At 35.7% G+C, this 25589-nt stretch overlaps 1 protein-coding gene across 2 annotated transcripts in view; it reads left to right on the top strand.

Moving 5' to 3' along the window:
• Positions 1-25589, top strand: part of Ttc23 (tetratricopeptide repeat domain 23) — a 91913-nt gene that overhangs the window by 29804 nt on the left and 36520 nt on the right. For both annotated transcript variants that reach the window (XM_071607356.1, XM_071607357.1), the window contains exon 6: positions 10161-10338. In XM_071607356.1, coding sequence (XP_071463457.1) covers positions 10161-10338 — 178 coding nt within the window. The remainder of the gene's footprint in view (positions 1-10160; positions 10339-25589) is intronic.

Here is a 25589-nt window from a genome sequence, read left to right as displayed (position 1 = left end):
ACTAGTCCATGGTTGACTTTTGTGAATGTTCCAAATGTGGTTCAAGAGAAATTTTAGTCTTTATTATGTTTAATGTTCTAATACATCTGAATTAGGTTGACCTTATTCTATTATTCAAATTTGCATCTTTATTTTTGCCAATTTAATATATGAGTTTTTAAGATGAGTATGTTTAAATATTCTAGGGCAATTAGTGGTCTATCCACATCTCCAGGTTCTGGTACTTGTTATATATACTATGGGGCTGTTTTGTGGAGGGGAGGAGAATTCAACAGCAACATATCCTTTTAATCTATTACTCTGTTGAATCAGTCTTTTTGTCCCCATCTCTGTATCTTGCCTGATATTATACCATAGCTCTCTTGGTACAAATTTTCCTAAAATACCTTTCCTCATCTTTTAAAATCTTTATTTGTGTTTAAGTTTCCTTTCATCCTACCAATTTTCCTATTCCTTTCTTGCTTTCTTTTAGTCAAATATTTTTATCATTCCATTTTCTTACCCACTGATTCGTAAGTTATGCCTTGTTTTATTTTTTAATGATTTTTATTGAATTTATCATTTATTTCCCTGACTTATTATAATCCAATGGTAAATTAGTCAATTAACTGTTTCGTGGACAATACAAGGACATGTGACCACATTAATACTCTTTCCCTATTTGGGCTCATGTTGGCCTGTATTTAAGTCACCATATATTTAACACCACAGGTAAGCACTAAGAAGAAAAAGATATTTGTAGTAAATACAGATGAAAAAATTGTCATGTAGAGAATCTGTGAAGAACCCCAGATATGATTAAAATGAAGACAAACAACTGAATAGAAAAATTGAATGATAGATTTTTCACAGAATAGGATAACCACCTCACTAGTATAGTAAACATGTTCAGGGAAATGAAAACTAAAGTCATAAGTTACTACTCCAGTCCCACTAGAATGGCTAAAACTTTGTAGGAAACTGATAATATCCAGGGTTGGCAAAGATGTGGTACTCAGATATGTTCTCTCACATGCTGCTATTTGGAGTATATTTGATATAACTGCTTTAGAAAACCAATTGGCATTTTGTATTCAAATTTGAATATTTGAATATCCTTTGACCCAACAATATCACTCCTAAATATAAAAATGCATGCCTTTATCCACTAAGTGACACAGCCAAATATGTTCAAAACTGCATTATTTGAATTGGCAACAGCCCAAATGTTCATCAAAAGTAGAATAGTCAAATTGTGATCTGTTCATACAGATTGTCAGACTTCTAGCTTAACATCATGGATGACTCTTGTAACATAATTAGTAAAACAAACAAACAAAAAAACATACTATAGGATTCCATTTATATGAGGAAAAAGAGAGTTGTGGGTGCTTGAGAGGAATTACCCCAGACTCACCCAAAATCTCTTCCTGCCCAGAATTAGACACTATTCTATATTGTTAGGCAGAAAATAGACAAATCATAGGTCCAAGATCTGATATGTGTTGCATCTGCTGAGACCCAACTAATGTATCAGTACTTAGGGTTGAACCCTGTTGCTATAAAAAAGAGTAAACTATCCTCTGCCACTGGCACTTTCTCAGGAGTGCTTTCCAAACCAGCAATACCAAGCCTTGCCAGCAGATGGCAGACTATGTATACATCTATGCTGAATAAACAAAAAGAACTTAAGTTCACATTCCAAGCTGTTCTACAAAGTTACTTTCATGTTTAGCAGAGTTGTTTTAAATTTTTTCATTTCTTTTAATTTTGATTCTTTACTGTGACATCTTCCCTGGAACACATATGTCTCAACCACATGATTATCATTCAATTACTTTGCTTTGTTTGCTTGTTGAAATGTGAATATTTGGTCTAAACTGATATGCTTCAGGAAAAAAATAAGGCTTCGTTTTTGTACATTTCTGTAGTTGCCCTTGATCTACAAGGGCCTTTTGTTTTGGCAGGTCTTAGAAGTAGAAGGTCAGGATAATTTCTCAGGCAGCTCTTGTAGGATTTATGTCCCTCTTAAAAGGGTATCTTTTAGTGTATCTTCTTCCTCCATCTGCCTCTCCTTTTATGGTGCCCATTAGGCCTGGCCAGTGCCTTTCTCCCTGGTCTGACAGATAAGTGCTTCAGGGTGACTCATGTTTCATGCCATCCATCCCTGATTCAGCCTGAAGCTTCTTCCCTCTATGTCTCCTCCTCTGCCCCAAACTTACTGCATTCAGTAATAGTTTTTGGGATCCCAATCATGTGTACCTGTGTAATATTTCTTTAAATCTGCTAAATTTAGAAAGTAACCAGTGAAAAACAGGAAAGTTTCCCCCACAGAGTTCAGAATTGTGTTCTGTTTTGGTGACCAACAGATCATGGTCTTTATGTATACAAGCCTACACCAATGCACCTGTATACCCACTCGCCTTTAAAAATTACTTTTCTGTGTGGCTTGAGGATAATGACCAATTGAGATTGCTGCTCCAAAACATATGATTTGATGGTCTAACTCCCTGTGACTCCCTGACACTGTCTTTGGAGGCTTCCAAACCTTGCCCAGTGAGGAAATGGCCTGGTGTGGCTAAGTTGAACTAGCCCAGGAATAAGCAAACACTTTTCTTTCTTCAGAGTATGAACAGGACACCTGCCAAGTATGTCTAGGCAGTATGACATTGTACAATTAATAACATGGACTTTGGAGTCAGAACCCCTAGGCTCAAGTCAGTGTTCGTTCAGATTATCCTGCAGTAGAAACTTGGGCAAGTACCCTGCTTCCTGTGAGGCTCACTCTACTCCTCTGATAGTGTGAAAATGAGAGGATCTCAGAGGGTTGCTGTGAATATTAAATGGACACCATGTTAAAGCATCAAGGTACATGGTAGACTCTAAGAGAGAGAGAGAGAGAGAGAGAGAGAGAGAGAGAGAGAGAGAGAAGAAAGGAAGCAAAGAGGAAAGGAGGGAGGGGAGAAGAAAAGGCCGGATCACATTAGCTATCAGTTACTGTGTCAAGTTGTTGTTAAGTGCTTTGCATACTTCAGCCATTTCATCCTCAGCCCTTTATGTGAGGTGGATATTATTATATTTCCATTTTCAAATGAATTATCTGAGGCTGAGAGAAGGGAGGTCATTTCCAAGGTCACTGTGAAGACATGGCAGAGCAGAGCCTGGTCTGTCAAACTCTGGTGTCCAGGCTGCTAACCACAGTTTGGATCACAATTCACTAATGCAGAAGGGAGTTCTCACAATGTGTTCAACAGCAAAGCCTCTGCTTGTATGGATAGAGACCTAGGTGTAAGTTCTTCCTCACTCTGACTCTAGAAAACTCCCACTATCCTCTTTGGGGATTGATTTCTCATCAGATTCCAATCATCGGCAATATTTCTGCAAACTCTTTCCTTCTAACTGTTGTACAATATTCTCGCCAAATTCTAGAGTTTTTAAATGGAAGCTCTCTGTTGCCTTAGTAATACCGGAGGAGATTGCATTTGTTTATTGCATGTTAAAATGACTCTCCATCCCTGTGAGATCCCTGAAACTTGTCTGAGATGAGATGTCATCATGTGCTCTGTGGAATCTCTGTGGATATATTTTCATTCAATAAAATATGCCATGGTTTAAGTTGTGGACCTGCCAAATTAACATACTGCCACATTCTGTTGTTAAAAATTATCTATCTTTTCATCTGTCTAGTATGTTTCCTAAAGCTACCAAACACATTATGGACACACTAGATAATAAATCCTCAAAGCATCCCCCACAGGTAGATGAAAATGGAAAGGAGAAAATATTGCTATCCCAAACGTTGCATATGAGAAAATGGAAACAGACAAGATTATCTGAAATTGACTGATGCTTTAAGTGAGTTGGAGATGGAGGTAAGACTATAATTTAGTTATTTCTTGATATAGTACTCCCTCTCAATTTCTTTTTTATTAAATATATTGTGAAACTGAAGTAATTTTATTTTCTATTTCGCTTTTTCTTTTATGTGAATGGTGTACTCTCAGTGAGCTTCAGAAGGCTCATTGTGGGCTGCATTAGCTCGATAGCCTCCATTTCTGGTTGCATTAGTGCCAGGACCCTGTAATGGTACGGCACAGCGATTTCAAGGAAAGCAGGGTAGAGCATGTACTTCATTCTGGGTATATAATGAACAACAGTGTTGTCTGTGTTCATCTTTTAAATAACATATTTGAGGCATAGTGAAGGATAGATATTATGCAAATTTCCATGTACACATCACCAAACTTACAAAAGAGAAGATTTCCGATAAATGAAAGTCCATTATATATTCTCCCCAATCCTGTTTTCTTCCTCCATTTTACAGGCAATTGTTATGGCAAATTTAGTGTTTTCACTCTCCCGAATGTTTATCCCCCTTTGTTGCAAATGTGTATCACCATAAAAATGTTATTTTTTATGTTTTTGAACTTCACAAGTTTCCTTCTGTGGCTGCTTTTTTTCTCTGCAACATCTGTAGTTTTGAATTATATTCCTATCAATTGATACATACACCTCTAGTCTCTTTATACCTCCATATAGTTTTAATTGTCTGTTTTTCTTCTAATTTAATTATCCATTCTCATGAGAGTGAACATGTGAATTACCTCCAATTTTTTACTACTATAGACCCCATTTGCATGAGCATTCTTTTCTATGTCTCTTTGGGGACATAGGCAAGACTATCTCTGAGGTATATATCCAGGAATGTAATTGCTTACTTGGCCAGTATCCACATCCTCAACTTTACCAGGTTTTCTCAAACACTTTCCACCAATTTTATGCTCCTATGCTCCTATTAGCAGGGTATATAAATTCTAGATACTCTACATTCAATATTTGATATCATTGTCAGGCTTTTTATCTTTGCCAATCAGATAGATACAAAATTATATCTCATGGCTTATTTAATTACATTTCCCTGATGGTGGGATTGAATATCTTTTCATGTTCTTGGTCACTTAGAATTCCTTTTCTGTGATTTATCTAATTTACATCTTTTTTTTTTTTTTTCTGGTGGTGGTGCTGGGGATTGAACCAAGGGCCTTGTGCATCCTAGGCAAGCACTCTACCAATTGAGCTATATCCCCAGTCCCCTCTAATTCACATCTTTTGCTCTTTTTTCTATCAGGGGATTTGCATGGCTAAAATAAAATTTGTAGAGAGCCTTTGTATTTCTGGCAACAAGTCATATTCTGGTTATATGTATCCTATGTGCACCCAGTGTAGAGTTTGCCTTTCCAACTTCTTCTGCTCTGCTTGATGCACAGAAATTGTTATCTTTAATGTTACTGAATCTGCCTATCTTCTCTGTTGCTTGGCACTTTTTTTTGTATCTGTGTAAGGAATCCTTCCCTACCTAAAGTCATGGGATTACTTTTCCTTATATTTTCTCTCAAATGTATAATAGATTTGCTTTTTTAAATGTAAGCTTCTCATCCATTTGGAGCTTTTGTATTCATGCCATTTGTATTTGTGGTAATTTCATATGTTTAAAATTTGTGTTTATCTTTTCTAACTTTTCTTGATGAATCTATGTTGTTCTTAAGATAACACATTAAAATTTTCAAAAGTTCAGTTGGATAAGTAAAAATGTTTACCTCGCACAATATTTTCAATCCCTTTGGATTGATTCTGCCTATTATTTTGACTTACCAGAATCTGGTAACTGGTTGTGTAGTGGAGGGGAGACCACAGGGTAGCCCATTTCTACATGAGGGCAGTCTGAGGTGGAATGCAGGTTGGGAAGGAAGAGGAGTAAGATAGTATTCTGTATAGGCATTCAGTACCAACCTATATGGCTCACTTCCATTTGCAAAGCACCTTGACTGACATCTTGCTTGATTCTCACAGCAATCCCATCAGACAGCAGAGTTTAGATGAGGAATCCAAGGTTCAAAGACATCTGATTCTTACCCAAGCTTTGTTAAGTGTGCATGCTCCTGCTGCAGTACTTGTAACTAATTGCCCTGCCTCTTATCCTTTTCTAACTCCTCTTCTTCTTCTTCTCCTTCTCCTTCTCCTTCTTCTTCTTCGAAGGGCTTTCACTGGTTAATCTAGTTTGTCCGCAACCTTATGATCCTCCCACCTCAGCCTCTCAAATAGCTGGGATTCCAGTTGTACGCCATTATACTCGGCTTCATCCTGTGTTCTTTTCAGTAAACATTTCTCTGAGAGGCAGGTATTTGAAGGATGACTTTTTGACATTGAAGAAGTGATGTAGTGTTAACTTGGAGTAATAAGCTGTGCTTTGTGCTTAGATAGTTAGTGGCTATAAGTTGCCCACAGTCTCTCTCCATCATGACAAACTCCCAAACACTTCTCTGTAGTATCCAATCTCAGGAAATGAAGTATTGTTGCTATATGAATTAATGCATGCCTCGTAATGTTTTATTTTCTCTCATTTAGAAGCTTGACTAAGCTTTGACATTTGCTTCTTTTTAAAGCAGTTGCCCAAATGAAATCATCTTGGTGTTTGTATTTGCTTTATTAGTCTTCCATGACTTTAACAGGCAGCCTTAGAAACAAAAGACCCATTCTTTACTTCCTTGGCACAATCTGCATCATTTTTGAACATAAGAAAGGAAAAAGATGAAGACGATTTTCCTTTGCTCAAATATCAATGGCATTGTCTAAGTTCTCTAGGCTAAATTAGGTGGAAAAAATAAATCTAAAGTCATTTTGAAAGTATGCAACTTTCTCCCAATTCTAAATCAGAGATCAACAAACTTTCTGTAAAAGCCAAGGTGGTAAATATTGTGGGCTTTATGATTTTAATGACAACTACTCAATTCCACCATCGTAGTTTGAAAGCAGCTATAGGCAAAGCATAAACCAATACGCATTGCATCATGCCAAAAAAGTTTTATTTACAAGAACAAACAGCAAATGTGGTCCCAGACCAGAGTTTCCTGACCCCTATTTTGGATTATTTCAGCGTTGTCTACCAGGAATCTAATTCTTTAACTAAGTGATTTCTTATCAATTATATATTTCAGAGCCTCTTCCTATTATCAAAGCTTCTAGTTGGTTTTTATTTTCTGCAAAAGTAAAGTATGATAATTGCAAAGATGATGACAATTCACTACATTCTAAGCTCATTAAGAGTCAAAGGGAAGTCCGGCATTATAAGGCACCTATTAACCTCTTTCTTTCCAAGATTAGGGTTGCTGTGAGCTATAAACTTACTTGGTTCAGGCACATATTAATCTATAACCTCTTACTGTGTTTTAAACCTCTTCAACGATGATAGAAGACAGACAGGTTTGTAAATTGTCCAATCAGCATTTTATTCCATTATGGTCATCAGAACCACAGATCTGAAAAGTATCTTTACTTTTATCATTTAATTCCTTTAGAGAGCAAACAGATGTGAAAAACATTCAATGACTGAGTTGAAAATAAGACCTATTTTTTGCAGCTATTTAGTCACTTTCTCCCATTATGTCTCAGTTTACCCATGTCCCTTTTGGGAATTGTAATTCCTTTTTGTATCAGACTTTTGTGGCACCAGAACAACCAAAGCAATTCTGAGCCAAAAGAACAAGAGGAGGCATCACAATACCTGATATCAAAATATAATATAGAGTCATTGTAACAAAAACAGCATGATATTGACATTAAAAAATGATACATAGACCAAAGAACAGAATAGAGGATCAGGAATAAACCCATGCATCTGTAGTCATCTGATTTTCAACAAAGAAACCAAAAATATACATTGGAAAAAAGACAATCTCTTTAACATATGGTTGAAGAGGGAAAACTGAAAATCCACCTGTAAAAGACTGAGACTATATTTCTCTCACCCTGTAAAAGAGTCAACTCAAAATAATCAAAGACTTTAATATAAGACCTGAAACTTTGACACTGCTAGAGGAAAACAGAGGAAGCACTTAAAGATATTGGTACTGAAAAGCACTCCAGTAGCTCAGAAAGTAATAATAAGAACTGAAAAAAATGAGATGGCATCAAATTATAAAGCTTTTGCATAGGAAAAGAAACAATCAACAGTGAAAAGACAGTCTATAAATGGGAGAAAATCTTTGCCAGCTAGTGACCTGACAGGATTAATATCCAGAATATATTTTTTAAAAATTCAACACCAAAAGAACAAGTAACCCAATCAATAAATAGGCAAATGAGCCTAACAGACACTTCTCAGAGGAAGAAAGCACAGATGACAAATAAATACATGGGAAAAATACTCAACATCAGGGAAATGCAAATAAAAACCATACTGAGATTCCATCTCACTCCATTATCAAAACACAAAAGTGACAAATGCTGGTGAGGATTCCAGGGAAAAGGAACTCCTACACTTGGTGGGAATGTAAATTAGTATAGTCATCATGGAAACAGCATGGAAGTTCCTCAAAAAACTAAAAATAGAGCTATTATATGATCCAGCTACACCATTCTTGGGTATATATCCAAGGAAATAGAAGTCAGCATACAAAAGATTCCTGCATACCCATGTTTAGAGTGGCCCTGTTCATAATTTACCAAGTTATGGAATCAGCTTAGATGTCAATCAATGGATGAATGGACAAATAAAATGTGGTATATATGCACAATGGAGGAATATTATTTAACTATAAAAAAGAATGGAATTCTGTTATTTGCAGGAAAATAGGTGGAAGTAGAGATCATCATGTTAAGTAAAATGAGCCAGTCTCAAACAAGTATCACATGTTTTCTCTCATATATTGAGATTGGAAAGAAAAGAAAGACAACATGAGAGCAGAAGGTGGCCTTCTGGCAAGGGAAAGGAGATCAGGGGAGGAGAAACAGGGGTAAGAAAGGGTAGTAAGGAGGGTGGATCAAAGCATGTTATATACATATAGAGAAATGTCACAATGAAACCCGCTGATTTGCACAATTAAAGTGCACTAATAATTATGATAATAATAAAAAGATTCTGAGATGAAGGGCAACATAGGAGGAACTGATTCTTTCATTAAGAATTTTGTACATAGAATCTTCCCATGAAAGAAAATGGTCTTAGAAAATATTTTGGAGAATATTTTTAAATGCTTGTCTTTCTGTTTGCTGAGAAATATCTAGGGACACATTTTTATATGCAAGATTCTTATACTAAGAAGCTGAAAGAATATTTTCCCACTGCCACATTTACTTATAACATTTAAATTAGCATTTTTTATATAAAAGTAATATAGCTTTATAGAAGGAAATTTGAGAAATGTAGAAAAACATAAACAAAAAAATTAAAATCACTCAAATACAACTGCTTAGAAAATGAACTGTTGCTAACATTTTAGTGACCATTTTCTGACATTTCTCTATGCATTTGTGTCCATGTAGATTAGCTATAAAATTTTCACATGCATCAGATGATATACAAACCATTTTAATAACCTGTCTTTTTATTGAAGAATATAAAATGGATATGTTTCTGGGTTGATAAGTAAGGACCGACATTTTAATGGCTATATGACATTCTACAGTATGATGTACTTAGGGTAACCTGCTTAAACAGTTCCCAAGTGGTTAATTTAAGTGCTTTGTACTTTCCCTTTATTATAGAGCATGCCAATGTAAACATTCTTATGTGTTTTCTTGTCCCTGCCAGAGCATTGCTTCAAGATAAGTTTGCAGAATTTAATATTTGCATATTTACCATATGTATATAATTTTGATACAGAGAAGTGTATGCCCAAATCATATTCTCTCCTACAGTAAATGAGAATATTTTGCATTCTCACCAATAGTGGGAAATTTCTCAGCAGATCAGTGATTCAGGATCTCAGCATCCTTTATGGTTGCTATTGTTGTTTTGTAAGTATTTTATATTTTTTAAACTAACACGTGCATATATATCAGAGACTATGTTTGGTGTTTTTATGAAAATTAACTAATTCGATAACCTAATGAAGTGGGCACTATTATCATCCTTAAATTACCCACAAGGAAACTGTTGTGTGATTTGAAGGTCATGTGTCTACTAAGTGGGGGAATCAGTAAGTGAACCTTGCTGGTGATCCCACAGTCCATCTTCCTGACCATAATGCCCAGCTGCCAAGAGGAGAAAAAACTCAGCTGTCAAGCAAACAAGCCTAAACACCAGAGTTCAGAGAGTCATATCCTGACCTCCATGCCACAGTTATTTTTAGCATTTTCTATTTTAATTATTTGAAAAATAATATTGTTGATTTTTTTTTTAGGATGCATCAAGCTCAGAAGAAATCTAAAGAAGCTTTGCCCTACTATAAAGAGGCTTTGGAATATACTGAGATCAGCAAAGGTGAACAAAGTCATGAGTATGTATCAGTCTTGAGGGAATTAGCTGCTGTAGAGCAAGCCCTGGGACTGCACGATGTGGCCATCAATCATTTCTTACAGGTAAGGTGTGATGTACTGGCCACTAGAGCCGCATTAGACCCAAAGTTTTTCATAATCACAAGTGGTTACAACAGCCCTGAAAGTGCCTGACTTTGTGGTTTGTTCTGGTTAAGCAGAACACTTGGCCTAGAGTAGATGTTCAGCAAAGATTTTCATATTAGGTGGCCAAGCAGGTGGGTGCTCTGTACTGTCCCCACTGCTAGTTGCACATCTGCCAGCAGCCTGAGGTGGGTTTTCTCAAGTTATGTGCAAAATTTAAGTCCTGTTTCCAACATGAAGTTTCTTTATCCTTTGGTATTTATTTAGAGCTCATATTAGTAAACTGACTAGGGAGTCTTTTCTTAAATGACATTCTAAAAACTTTACCTGGAGCCACTTAGAGTTGTATCAGTTAGCTAGTATTCTACTTTGTCACCATAAGATCCTACAGTGAGTATCTCAGAGTACTAAGGAGAAAAAGAACCAGTAGGATCCCTTTCTTTCTCAATATATATATTTAGAAAGAGAATTATTTTAAGTAATTGGCTCATGTGCTTTTGGGATTGGCAAGAAATCCACAGGACAGGCCAGCAGGCTGGAAACTTGGGCATGATTTCTCTGTTACAGTCACAGACAGCCTGGAAATGTGGGCAGGATTTCTATGTTACAATCCTAAAGCTGAATTCCTTCTGCTCTAAGAAATTTCAGGATTTTTGTCATTGTTGCTATTCTTTAGGTCTTCAACTGAATGGATGAGGTCCACTTATATGAGTGAGAGCCACTTCCTTTACTTAAAAGTAAGTGATTGCAAATGTCAATCACATCTACAAAACATAGTCACAGCAACATCTGGACTGGTGTTTGACCAAACAACTGGGCCCCATAACCTAGCCAAGTTGATACCTAACATCAATCATGTCTTTATATCATAGCATGGTTGAAGAGCACTTTTTAAAATTTTTCTGAGAATGCAAAATATAGACTAACCCATGCCTGTTATTTCAAAGAAGATATAATGACATGGTACTGAGAATACATTATTGCTATGTCTTTTTAAATTTGTCTGACAATTTATACTCCCACTCACAGTGTGTTAGAGTGCCCCATTCTTTCACTTTATCTGGATCATCTCTTTAATCATTATTACCACTTTGTAACATATCATTTCCAGCTTATAGAGAAGGAAGATAGGAATTAGAAAGGTTGAGTGATATGCCCAGGAGGATGCAGCCAATAAATGGCATAGCCCAGATTTAAAACTGGTAATTTTTTTAAAGCAAGATTCTCCTGGCTGATGTGTAGAGAATAGATTTGAAAGGTTGTGCCAAGAGTGGAATTGGAGAGATCAGTCGGGAGGCTACTGAAATAGTGAAAGCGAAAAATGACAGTGGTGTGGAGTAGGACGAAGGTAACGGGGATGACAAATTGAAGAAATATTTAGAAGTCATAATTGATACAACATAGAGATTATATATGTGTGTGGCAGGGTGAGAAGTCTGGGATGGCTCCCAGATTCCTGTGTGGATGTTTGGGCCATTTACAGCGGAGGAATAGGGGTGACCATGTAATGCAGAGATGGGGAGCTCTGTTTAGGATGGTGAGTCAGAGAGGCCTGTGAGGCATACGAGTGGAGTGACAGCCGGCAACTAGGTAACCAGGCTGCAGCTCAGGAAGACGTTCACTTCCATACAGAGAGGTCATGATCACCTAGGCAGAGGGAGGAGGAAGGGAGGAGGAGGGAGCCAGAACAGAAAACTTCTGACTGATGACAGAATCTTGAGGAACTTCCATAGTTATTGGTCAAGTGAATGATAACCTTGGCAAAGAAATAAAAAGGAGAATGAAAAGAATTTGCCAGGAAAAAAAAAAAACAGAAGAAAAAATAAAAATGAGAGAGATGCCTTTTGTCACTTCTTCTTGATATCTTTTACTATGGAAATAGAATTTGTTGGTAGGATAAATGGTATTATTTGTAAAGTGCTTAGCACAGTGCCAGATACATAGTGCTACATATAGATTTTTAAGAATTTCTCTCTTTACCAAAGGTCTTTCCTTTTCTGTTCCCCACCCCTACACCTTTTAATTTTTTCTCTCCTTTCATTGGTCACTAGGGCAAAGATGAAGACAGTAAGCAGATTGTATAAAGTGAAATGTGAGGGATTAGACACTAAATGTAAATATCAATTTCAAAAAGTACTAATAGGTGGAGAGAACTAGCCCAGCAAGAGGGTAGAGCTCAGGAAAAGGCCTGAAAGTGAGACAAAGAGTAAACACTGAATATAACCCCGTGCCCTGGACCACAGGAAAGATGCAGGTCGTAGATGGCTATCATTTGGATAAGAGTTGAAAGTCATGTTAAGGAATTTGAGCTTCCTCCTCAGGATATTTGAAGGTTTTCAAGCAGGAAGATTGATACCATCAAATGATTAGTCTTGAAGGAATTTTCTAAGGAGAAAGTGGTGGTGGGTAAATAAGTAGGGTAATCACCCAGAGATGACCACCACAGGTCAGGTAGGAGATGATGATGGCCTGGATTCAGGTGGTATCCCTGGGAATGGAAACCTGTGGACAGATTTGAGAGACATGTGGGGAATAGAAATGACAGGCCTGGGGCATACGCAGATGTAGGGGTGTGAGGGAGGGGAGGAGTCCAGATTTCTGTTAGGTTTCCATTGCCTGCAGGTACCACAGTTTATCTATTCACCTACTAAAGGATATCTTGGTTACTTCCAAGTTTTGCCATTTATGAATAAAGCTACTATAAAAAGTCCATATATGGGCTGTTACAAGGACATAAGTTTTCAACACCCGTGGGTAAATGCCATATGGTAAGAATTGTTTTAGAAGAAACTGCCAAACTATCTTCCAAAGCAGCTAAACCATTTTGCATTCCCACCAGCAATGAATGAGAATACCCTTAGCTCCCCATCCTTGGAGTTGTCAGTATTCTGGACCATTTTATTGGTTTTAATTTGCATTTTCCTGATAACATGATCTGGAGTATCTTTTCATATGCTTATTTGCCATCTGTGTGTCTTCTTTGCTGAGGTGCTTGTTAAGGTTTTTGGCCCATTTTTAAGCAAGTTGCTTTTTTCTTGTTGTTGAATTTTTAGAGTTCTTTATATATTTTGGATAACAGTCCTTTTTCCAGAAGTATCTTTGCAAATATCCTCCTAGTCTGTGGCTTGTCTTTTTATTCTCTTGATATTGTCTTTCATAAAGCAGAAATTTTTAATTTCAATCAAGTCCAGCTTATAAATTCTTTCATGGATCATACTCTTGGTGTTATATCTTAAAAAGTCATCACAAACCCAAGAGCACCTATATTTTCTATAGTTTTCTATTTTACATTTAGGTCTGTGGTTCATTTCAAATTAATTTTTTGTGACAAATTTAAACTGTATTTCTATATTGGTTTTTTTTTTCCCATGTGTGAATGTCTAGTTGTTCCAACACTGTTGAAAAGATGTCTTTTCTCCATTGTATTGTCTTTGGTGCTCTGTCAAAGGTCAATTGAGTATATTAATGTGGGTCTAGTCCTGAGCTTTCTCTTCTGTTCCATTGATTTATTTGTCTATTCTTTTGCCAACACCAGACTGAAGCTTTATAGTAAGTCTTAAAGTGCTGTAGTGCCAGACCTCTAATTTGTTGTTTTCCTCACTATTGAGTTGGCTATTTGGAGTCTTTTGCCTCTACATATAAACTTTAGAATCAGTTTATCAATATCCATAAAATAACTTTCCTAGATTTTGATTTGAATTGCATTGAATCTATACATCAATTTTAGAAGAATTAACATCTTAACAGTTTTCCTGTCTGTGAATATGGGATATGTCTCCATTTATTATTTTTTTATTTCTTTCATGAAGGTTGTAGTTTTGTAGTTTTCCTCATGTAGGTCTTGTGCACGTTTTATTAATTTTCATTTTGTAATAAAATTAAATTCTTAAGGAAATTCCATTATTTCATTTTGGAGGTACTAACTAAATGTTGTTGTGGGTTTTTGTTATTGTTATTATTGTCGTTTTTTTGTGTGTGGTACCGGGATTGAACCCAAGAGCACTTAACCACTGAACCACATCCCCAGCCAAATATATGTGTGTATATATTATTAGAGACAGGGTCTCCCTAAGTTGTTTAGGGCCTTGCTAAGTTGCTGAGGCTATCTTTGAACTCATGATACTCCTGCCCCAGCCTCCTAGCCACTGGGATTATAGGCATGAGCCCCCACACCTGGCATTATTGTGTTTTTAATTTCAAATTCCATTTGTTCATTGCTGGCATATAAAAAGCAATTGACTTTTGTTTAGTTAACCTTGTATCCTGCAACTTGATATAATTGTTTATTAGTTCCAGGAGTATTTTTGTCAATTAATTTCAGATTTTCAACATAAACAAAGACAAACAAATACAGTTTTACTTTTTTCTTTGCAATCTGTATAGCTTTTATTTCTTTTTCTTATCTGTTTGCATTATCCAAAGTTTCTAGTATGATGCTGAAAAGCCATGATGAGAGGAGACATCTTTGCCTGTTTCTGATCTTAGTGGGAAAGCTTTAAATTTCTTATCTTTAAATGTTATGTTAGCTATAGATTATTATTATTATTATTATTTTATTATATAGGGTTTTTTTTAGGTGGACATAAAATATCTTTATTTTATTTGTATGTGGTGCTGGGAATCGAACCCAGTGCCTCGCGCATGCTAGGCGAGCGCGCTACCACTTGAGCCACATCTCCAGCCCCAGCTATAGATTTTTTAAATAGATATTCTTTATCAAATTGAGGAAGTTCTCCTCTATTCCTAATTTACTGAGATTTTTTTTTTTTTAAATCATGAATGGGTGTTGGGATTTGTCAAATGTTTATCTGCATCCAGTGATCATGTGATTTTTCTTCTTTAGCTTGTTGATGTAATGGATTATATAAATTGGTTTTCAAATGTTGTCCCCTAAATTTTTAATTACTAAATATAGATCAACACTTCAAGTCTTGGTTCTACCTTTGCTCTACCAATTTCTAAAATTCAAAGACAGACATCAAATGATAATATGCTAGGAGTCTTCCACCAAGGGCCATTACCCCTGAAAAAAATTCACTGGAATGAGAGATGGCTCCTAAGACCCAACATAACAGTATGCATTCAAAGATTTAAGTTCAGTTTAGAGAAGTATTCTCCAATCTATGTTCTATAGGATATTACTATATCACCAGAGTTTGTAGGTCTTCCTGGAAAGTGTGTTTATGTTTTTTTCAAAAATATCAACATGTTTTAAGTTAAAATTAAACAGTTACTTAACACATGGTTTTATAGTGCATTAAATGTACCATTGTGGATTTTAAATAAAGAGGGGGATCTAGTAAGTCTGAAACACTAATGTTATCCTAGTCACAGTTTAGGACACATTGGCTTAGAGGAAAGTAATATAAATGTCCAAAAGCAGGAATCAGCAGAGGGATTCACATATAAATGTGACCTTTCAGAATAGCAGGCCTTTTCAGTCAGAAGTTCTTAGTACTGTATGAATGGGAAGTGAGTTCTGTTTGTGAGGCCCCAAACTCACCATTTTAAAGTACTATGTCACATTTGTTTTCCTTACCTCTGTGTGTGTGTGTGTGTGTATTTATACATATATATGTATTTATAGAGAGATACATATTTATGAATTTTATATATTTATATAGACATTTATACATATATATATTTATGCACATATATATGAATATATTTATATAGATATTATCTATCTATATAGATATTTATATGTATACACATACACATTTACATAATTTGTAGGATAATTGTTTGTATATTTAATTATTTGAAAAATATATCTAATACATTATGTCCCTTTACCCATGGATACTTCAGTGTACTTTAGTGTATGTGTTATTCACTCTCCTACAAAGTAAAACACAATATCAAATTTAGGAAATTTAACATTAGTACAAGTCCTGTTCATTTTGTTGATTATCCCAGTTCTGTCCTTTCTGACTTTTTTCCTTCCAATACAAGATCCAATCCAGGATTATGTGTTGCATTTAATGGCTCTGGTCTCCTTTAATCTAGAATAGGTTCTTATCCTGTCTTTGTTATTTACGATGCTGAAATTTTTGAAGAAAACAGGGCAGCTGCTTCATAGGCTGGTCTTCTGTTTGGGTTTGTCTGATGTTTTCTCCGAGTAGACTCTGGTGAAGCACGCTCAGTAAGAGCACTACAAAAGACTGGGCAGAGGTAAGGTGTTGCATCCAGAGACACAATGTCCACCTGTCCTTCACTGGTGATGCTAATTTTTATCATCCATTCATGGTGATGTACAGTTTCTTCACTACATGGTAATGATTTTCCCCCCCTCACAGATACTAAGCATTCTGAGATATATTTTTGTTTTTAAAATTCATTATTTTTAGGTATACATGACAGTAGAGTGCATTTTGACATATTATAAATACATGGAGTCTAACTTCGCATTCTTGTGGTTGTAGATGATGTGAAGTTACAATGGTTGTGTATTCAATATATGAACATAAGAAAGTTATGTCTGATTCATTCTTTCTTTACTTTTCCCATCCCCTCTCGCTTCCCTTCATTCCCCTTTGTCTAATCTGATGAACTTTCCTTCCCTCCCCCACCCCTTACTGTTTGCTAGCAACCACATATCAGAAAGAACATTCAGCCTTTGGTTTTGGGGGGATTGTCTTATTTTACTTAGCATGATAGTATCCAGTTTCATCCATTTACCAGCAAATACCATAATTTCATTCTTGTTTATTGCTGATTATTCCATTGTGTATATATACTACATTTTCTTTATTTATTCATCTGTTGTAGGGTACTTAGGTTGGTTCCAGAGCTTAGCTTTTAATGAAATATTTTTAGACTATGTAAATATTCTGTTTCTCATCAAATTTTTTCCCTGTAGTTTTAGCATCCATTGATTAACTTGGAAAGAAACCAGTCTTAATTGTGATCATGTAAAATAATGACTTTCCATTCTGCTAATTCATCTATACTTATCCTTGACATTGCCTCTCTTCCCACCCCCACCAAGTTATTTATGTTCATTTGTATGTTTGCTTTTTTTTGACTTAATATAATATCTAGAAATCATGTTATAGCAGTTCAAGAAATCTCTATCATTGTCTTGTGTATATAAATAATACATTTTACACATGTTTAATAGGGTGGGTTTCTTCCCAAACAATTTCCTGTTTGGACATTTAGATAGGTGTCAATATTTTGCAATTATTTTTATATTGTTGGTACTGTATCTTCAGAGTAAATTCCTAGACATGGGACTATTAGGTCAAAGGGAGTATGCTTTGTTATTTTCATCTTATTGCATAACTTATTAATATTTTGTCTTATTGCTAATTGTACTACATTGCCAAAATGCTGCATTTCCATGAGCAATGTGCAAGAATGCCAGTTTCTGAACAACCTGTTCCAGTAAAGTGTATTGTCAAGTTTTTGAGTTAGTTCCAATCTGATGGGTAAAGAAATGACATCTCAGCATAGTTTTAATTTGCATTTCTATTTTTAAGTGGAGTTTTGAATATCTTTTTATATGCTTAAAGCACATTAGTATTTTTGTGAATTGTCTATGTGAATTATTCATATCATTTGCCAATTTTTGAATAGAATTTTTTAAAATCTATTTTGCCTCAACTTTAAAAGTTCTCCATATCTTGCACATATTGCCCCTTTCACTATGATAATATGTGGTAAATATTTTCACCCAATTTGTCATTTTTTAAAAAATTTTGCTCATCACATTTTTATTGAGGTAATTTGTATTCCATGAAATTCATTATTTTAAAGTATCCAATTTTTGATTTTATTATATTTACATACTTTTTTTTTTTTTTTGGTAATGAGGATTGAGCCCAGGGTGCTTAATCACCAAGCCACATCCCCAGCCCTTTTTTTGTTTTTTGTTTTTAGACAAAGTCTCCCCGAGTTGCTCAGGACTTCACTAAGTTGCTCAGGGCCTTGCTAAGTTACTGAAGCTGACTTTGAACTTGCTATCCTCCTGCCTTAGCCTCCCAAGCCACTGGGTTACAGGTGTGCACAACTGCACCTGGCTATATTTACACAATTTTGCAAACATTACTGCTATCTAATCCCATAATGTTTTTAAAAAACCATGTACCCATTAGTAGTCCTTTTCCATTCTCTTCTCTACCCTTTCTTTTAGCAACTGCCAGTTTCCTTCCTGTCTCTATGGATTTGTCTGTTCTTGACATTTCATACATGTGAAATCATACGATATATATATGCCATCTTCCTGTGGTATCTTCTATTTAGCATAATATGTTTATGGTTCATTCACATTTAGCACTTATCAGTAACTCATTCCTTTTATGGCAGAATATATTACATTCTACAGATGTACCACATTTGTTTACTGATTCATCAGTTGATAGGCATTTGGGTTGTTTCCACTTTGGCTATTTTGAATAATTCTGCTGTGAACATTTGTATGTAAGTTTTTTTTTTTTTTTTAACATGGATATACCTTTTCTTTTTTCTTGAGTATAAGACTTGGAGTGGAATTGATGATCATATGGTATCTCCTCTATATTTAACAATTTTGAGTGTACCTTTTTCCCCACATCCTCGCCAACACTTATTGTTGTTTGTATTCATAATAGCTGTCATCTGACTGGAGTGTGCCATTCTAACTTAGAGTAGTTTTGATTTGCATTTCTTTAATTGCTAGAGATGATGAGCATTTTTTTCATATATTTGTTGATTGATTGTATATCTTCTTCTGAGAAGTGTCTTTCAGGTCCTTGGCCCATTTATTGATTGGGTTATTTATTTATTTTTTCTTGCTCAGCTTTTTGAGTTCTTTATATACCCTAGAGATTAGTGTTCTATCTAATGTGTGAGGGGTAAAAATTTGCTCCCAAGATGTAGGCTCTATATTCACCTCACAGATTGTTTCTTTTGCTGAGAAAAAAAAACTTTTTAGTTTGAATCCATCCCATTTATTGATTCTTGGTTTTAATTCTTGCACTTATTAAGGAAGTTGGGGCCTGGTATTAGATGTGGTATTACATGATAAAGATTAGGGCCTACTTTTTCTTTTATTAGATGCTGAGTCTCTGGTTTAATTCCTAGGTCTTTGATCCAGTTTGAGTTGAGTTTTGTGCATGGTGAGAGATAGGGGTTTAATTTCATTTTGTTGCATATGGAGTTCCAGTTTTCCAGCACCATTTGTTGAAGAGGCTATCTTTTCTCCAATTCATGTTTTTGGCAGCTTTGTCTAATATAAGATAATTGTAATTTTGTGGGTTAGTTTCTGTGTCCTCTATTCCGTACTATTGGTTTACTAGTCTGTTTTGGTACCAAAACCATGCTGTTTTGTTACTATTGCTCTGTAGTATAGTTTAAGGTCTGGTATAGTGATGCCACCTGCTTCACTCTTTCTGCTAAGGGTTGCTTTAGCTATTCTGGGTCTATTATTTTTCCAGATGAATTTCATGATTGCTTTTCCTATTTCTATGAGGAATGCCATTGGGATTTTGGTCGGAATTGCATTAAATCTGTATAGTGCTTTTGGTAATATGGTCATTTTGATAATATTAATTCTGCCTATCCAAGAGCAAGGTAGATCTTTCCATCTTCTAAGGTCTTCTTTGATTTTTTTCTTTAGGGTTCTGTAATTTTCATTGTATAGTTCTTTCACCTCTTTCATTAACTTGATTCCCAAGTATTTTTTTTTTTTGAGTCTATTGTAAATGGGGTAGTTTTCCTCATTTCCCTCTCAGATAATTTGTCACTGATATATGTAAATGACTGCAAATTAGTGCAGCCAATATGGAAAGCAGTATGGAGATTCCTTGGACATCTGGGAATGGAATCACCATTTGACCTAGCTATCCTTCTCCTGGGTTGATACTCAAAGGATTAAAAACAGCAGACTACAGGGCCACACCCACATCAATGTTTATAGCAGCACAGTTCACAATAGCTATGTGGAACCAACCTAGATGCCCTTCAGTAGATGAATGGATTAAAAAATGTGGCATTTATACACAATGAAATATTACTCAGCAATAAAAGAGAATAAAATCATGGTATTTGCAGGTAAATGGGTAGTGTTGGAGAAGATAATGCTAAGTGAAGTTAGCCAATCCCCCAAAAAACAAATGCTGAATGTTTTCTCTAAGGAGGCTGATTCACAATGGGGTAGGGAGGGGAAGCATGGGAAGAATAGAACTCTAGATAGAACAGAGGGGGAGGGGAAGGGAGTGGGCAGGGGGTTAGCAAGGATGGTGGAATGTGATGAACATCATAGCCCAAAGTACATGTATGAAGACACGAATTGGTGTGAACATACTTTATATACAACCAGAGATATGAAAAATTGTGCTGTATGTGTGTAATAAGAATTGTAATGCATTCTGCTGTCATTTATTTTAAAAAATAAAATGTTTGATACCCCCCCAAAGAAAAAACAATTTTGAGGGACAACCAAGCTGACATCCAAAGTGACCTCACTATTTTATATTCCCATCAGCAATGCTTAAATATTCCAACTTCTCCATATCTTCATCAACACATTTTATTTTCTGTCTTTTTATTTTAGCCAGTCTAGCAAGAGTAAAGTGATATCTCATTATATTTTGTTATTTTAATTTCTCTCATGACTATGACTAATGATGTTGTACATTTTTATGTGTTTATTGGCCTTTCTATGTTTTATTTGGGTAAATGTTGATTTCAGGGTTTGTTTGGTTTTTTTTTTGCATTTTAAATAGGGTTGTTTGTCTTTTTATTGTTTGCTTAGGAGTTATTTATATGTTCTGGAGGCTAGATTTTAAATGCATATCAGACATATGATTTGCAAATGCTTTTGTCCTTTTAGTGTGTTGTCTTCACTTTTTCGATAGTGTCTTTTGAAGCACGAAAGTTATTAAATTTTGATTAAGTTCAATTTGTTTAGTTTTTTCCCCTCTTTTTGTTGGTGCTTTTGGCTTCACATCCAAGAAACTATTGCCTAATCCTAGTTCATGAAGGCTTACATTGATATTTTTTTCTAAGCATTCCATAGTTTTAAAGGTCTTATAATTAATGTCTTTGATCCATTTTGTTACTTTGTTTATGTGGTATGATACAGAAATTCAACCTCACTATTTTTGCATGAGGCTATACAGTTGTCCCAGCACCATTTATTGAAAAATCTTAGAATTTTAAAAATTTTAAAAATCTTTGATCATTTTTATTAATTTTTTAACCACTTTTTTTTTTTTTTTTTTACCATTGGCACCCTTACCAAAGTCAACTGACCCTAAGTGTAAGGGTTTATTTCTGGATTCTCAATTCTATTCCATTGATCTGTATGTCTGTCCTTTTACCAGTATCACATCATCTCAATCATTGTTGTTTTCCAGTAAGTTTTGAAATCTAGAAGCATGAATACCCCTTTTCCTTCTTTTTTAAAGATTATTTTGACTATTTTGGATCCCTTACATTTTCATAAGTATTTTAGAATCAGCCTTTCAATTTCTGCCAAAACAAACAAACAACAACAACCAAAAAAAAAAAAAAAAAATCCTCTGGAATTTTGATAGGCATTGTATTGAATCAGTATTTCAATTTAGGGAGTATTGACATTTTAATAATATCAACTATTCCAGTCCATGAACATGGGATATCTTTCTATGTATTTGATTCTCTGTTGTTTCTTTGTACTGTGCTTTGTACTTTTTAGAGCTTAGGCTTTGTACTTATTTGGTAAATTCATTCCTCAGTGTTTGTTCTTTTGATGCTATTGTGAATGGCAAGTTAGTTTTCCAAACTACTTTTTTTTGATCGTTCATTTCTACTGTCTAGAAAACAAGTGACTTTTTTATGTTCATCTTGTGTCCTGCAACCTAACTGAATTTGCTATGAGCATTTTTTGCCATGCAATTTCCTTAATGTGTCAAATTTTCCATCTTTTCCTCAATTGTATTTGAATTTTGAGTCTAAGTTGGAAGGACTTCCCTGCCCCCAGGTCTAAAAGGAATTCACTCATTTTCATAATACCTACAAAGTTTGATGGGTGACTCTTCCTTTTATTTACTATTGAGGTTAATAAAGGTTAGAGTATTTTAAATAGATAATTTTTGATCATTATTAAAGAAATAACTTGATGAAGTGAGGCTAACATTGGCTTTAAAACCAGAAAATTTGAGTTGTAGTACAGACTCTGTTTACCAGCTAGTTGATTACAGGCAAGTCATTTAACCTCTACGCCCTGCAAATAATAATAATAACCTCCACAAAAGACTCTATCCACATCACAGAACTGCTCAAAGTCTCAAAATGGAAAGTACTTTGTGAACTATTAGGCCTGCTGCCTGTATAAGCTGCTTTTGTTTGTTAACAATGATTATTAAACATTTATCAATGCTCCCTTTTCTTTAGCAGATTTACCTAAGGTATAAAAAGATACAGGGTAGCCACCACTCTCCAAGAGAACCCATATCTAAAAGTCATTTATCAAGTATATACAAGGAGGTTTTGTTATCTTCCCTGTTGTTTTTCACTCTTCATTCCTTTGCAGTGAGAGAAACACCCAAAGAGAAAAGTCCTTTTATTTCCCATAGAATGTAGAAAAGTTCTGCAGTATTTTAGGAACTAAACCATTAAAATGGAGAAAAATAAACCAAGTCCTGCAGAGCCACACAAGGAAGGCAGCAAGCAGTCCCAGGGACTGATGAAAGAGACTTCACCCCCTCCATCCATTCCTTTGCAGCAGGGTTCCGTGAGAAAACCATGCAAACAGATTGTTTCTGAAACTCCTTATTGGCAGAGTTTGGCAATAAAACCTTATTTTCCTTCCCCAAAGAAAAAAAATCACAGGATTTCATTTATGTGAGCAAGAGCATATTTAGAGTGTGTGTTTCCAAGGGGTATAAATTAACCCTGGAGCTTGGGTTGCTTTTTCACATCTCTGACACTTGAACTGCATATCTCTTTTCAGTTTTTAGGGCTGCTCAGCCTGAGTAGTTCCCAAATTTAGGAAATTTTTATTTGCAAAGTATGATAAAATCAATGATTTTATCAGATGCTCTACAAATACTAATTTGAGATCCCAGCTCCGGGCATGTTATTAGCTTGGTCAGGCCAGGGATGATGGCTGCTCATGCTTATATGTAATTCTGGGCAGTGCTTCTGACTGGCTCTTATTATCCAATATGTATTTACTATAATATGAAATGCATTAATTATAAATAATCAGACTAATGCTGTTTTTAATTTTAAAATCTCAGAAAATACCAGTCTGTTTGTTTAAAATTTTTAAATATGTATAATATAATTATGATCTAGCATTACAAAAAATTCTAACATGACATAAATCAGTGTCATAAAAGAGAAGATTATTGTTTCTTTTAAGTAGCAACTGCCTTTTAAGAATTTGATATATTATCCTTATTTAAAAAAAATGCAACCATACAGGAAAAATGCAGAGATGAGACACAAGTCACCTAAGTCCTCCCTGCCCAGAAATAACCAGTATTGACCTTGGCTGAATGCCTTTCATCTGGATATGAACAGATGGGTATAGTTAGGAGACACAGTGAAGAAAAAAAGAGGAAGAAAGGAAGGAGGGGTGATGAATTTGACAGTATGGAAATGAAAGTCTATGACAATATATCATAAAGTCAAAAAAGAAATGTCAAAAAGGGAAAAATATAGAAAGTTCTTATAAAATATAAATGAAAAAGACACCTCAATGGAAACATGGAGAAAAGAGTAGAATAGATAATTACAGAAAAAGAATCAAATGGTCAATAACCATGTAAAAGTAATTCTCAGCCTCAATTATTACTGAAGAAATGCCATTTAACTGTCTTCCCATTGTGGCCAGAAGCCACATCAGGTCATCGGAAATAAAGCTGAGAGGGCAGGGTCAGGTTAAGATTCGTGTGTGTGTGTGTGTGTGTGTGTGTGTGTGTGTGTGTTTCTGTACACATCTCAGTATTTCTGGAATGATATATAGGAAACATTCATATTGATTAGCATTTAGGAGTTAGAGTAGGAATAGAGGAAGAGAGAGGGGGAAACACATAAACAGAAAGGAGGGAGTACTTTTTACTTTGTTTTGTTATTGTTGTTGTTCTTTTCTACCACTAAAGATTTTTAAAGATTTTAAGATTTAATTATTTAAAAATCTAGTTAAGTTTTAAGGAAACTCATACTTGCAACAAAAAGAAGAAAGTATAAGCCCCTGACACATCTATTTCAGGGCTAACCCTTATAAAGAGTAGGACTTGTTCTCTCAGCCCTCTGGAAGAGCTAAAATTGACATCTGGAGAACTGCCACTGAGTACTTTCTCTGCCTATTAAAAGAAACTGGCTTAGTCCAGGGCCCTCAGTTTTCAAATGCTCTCTGCCTCCAGTGACTAACCGTTCATCTAATCCCCCCCAGGGATTCCCAGTGCCATCTTTTTCTTAGCTGAGCCTCTCTAGCTGCCCTCTCTCCTCGCTGCTGCCCCCCCCCCCCCCAGGAAAGGCTTCCCTACTGGGCAGAGATGGAAGAGGAAAGGAAGTGGCAACCTTGAGCTGCAACATGACCCTGTCTTGCATAAGGGTGTCCTCTCAAAGCTGAGGGGTGGAATGGCCAGCTTTGGCAGAGCTAAGAGAGAAAGCATGCAGCTTCACAGCTGATCAGTTATAAAACAAACACAGCAAGCTTGAACTTGAACTAAAGCAGAAGGTGGACTGTTGGTGAAAGATGCCTTAACGTCTGCTCCATCCACGTGCTCTGCTTTTCCCCTCTCTATGGTGTCCCTTTAAAGCCCTCAGAGGCCACTTGGGTCTCTCCCTCTCCCAGAGTCTATTATTCAGCAACCTCTTTCTCGGGCCTTAAATGGTCCTTCATTACATTGTTTGTTTTTAATCGTCTTTCTGGAACTTCTACTCTCTAGATAACCAAGTGTCAGTCTAGAAAAGCATGCTGTTTGGAATTACTGACCTTAGTGTGAATCTCTGCTCTGCCACTGGCCTGCCATGTGACCTTGAGGCTTCATTTCCTCATCTGTAAAGTGGGTTGTCAACATCACTCAGTGGTCATTTTGTGATTCTGCAAGCTGGTGTATATAATCTGCTTGGCAGCACACCTGGCAAAATTAGGTGCTTAATTGTTGTTGGCTCCCTTCTCCCTCTATCCTTCTGTAGTGCTAGTCTTCAGCTTTACAAAGAGATCCTGCCTATTTTTTTACCAAGTTGGGACTTCCCTGTCTTCCCCATGAGTGTCACATCATCTCCAGGGA

This window comes from Marmota flaviventris, chromosome 2 (genome assembly GCF_047511675.1).
Source record: "Marmota flaviventris isolate mMarFla1 chromosome 2, mMarFla1.hap1, whole genome shotgun sequence".
Classification (NCBI taxonomy): Eukaryota; Metazoa; Chordata; class Mammalia; order Rodentia; family Sciuridae; genus Marmota; species Marmota flaviventris.
The sequence above is the reverse complement of the archived record's forward strand: the minus strand, read 5'-3'. Positions and strand labels throughout refer to the sequence as shown.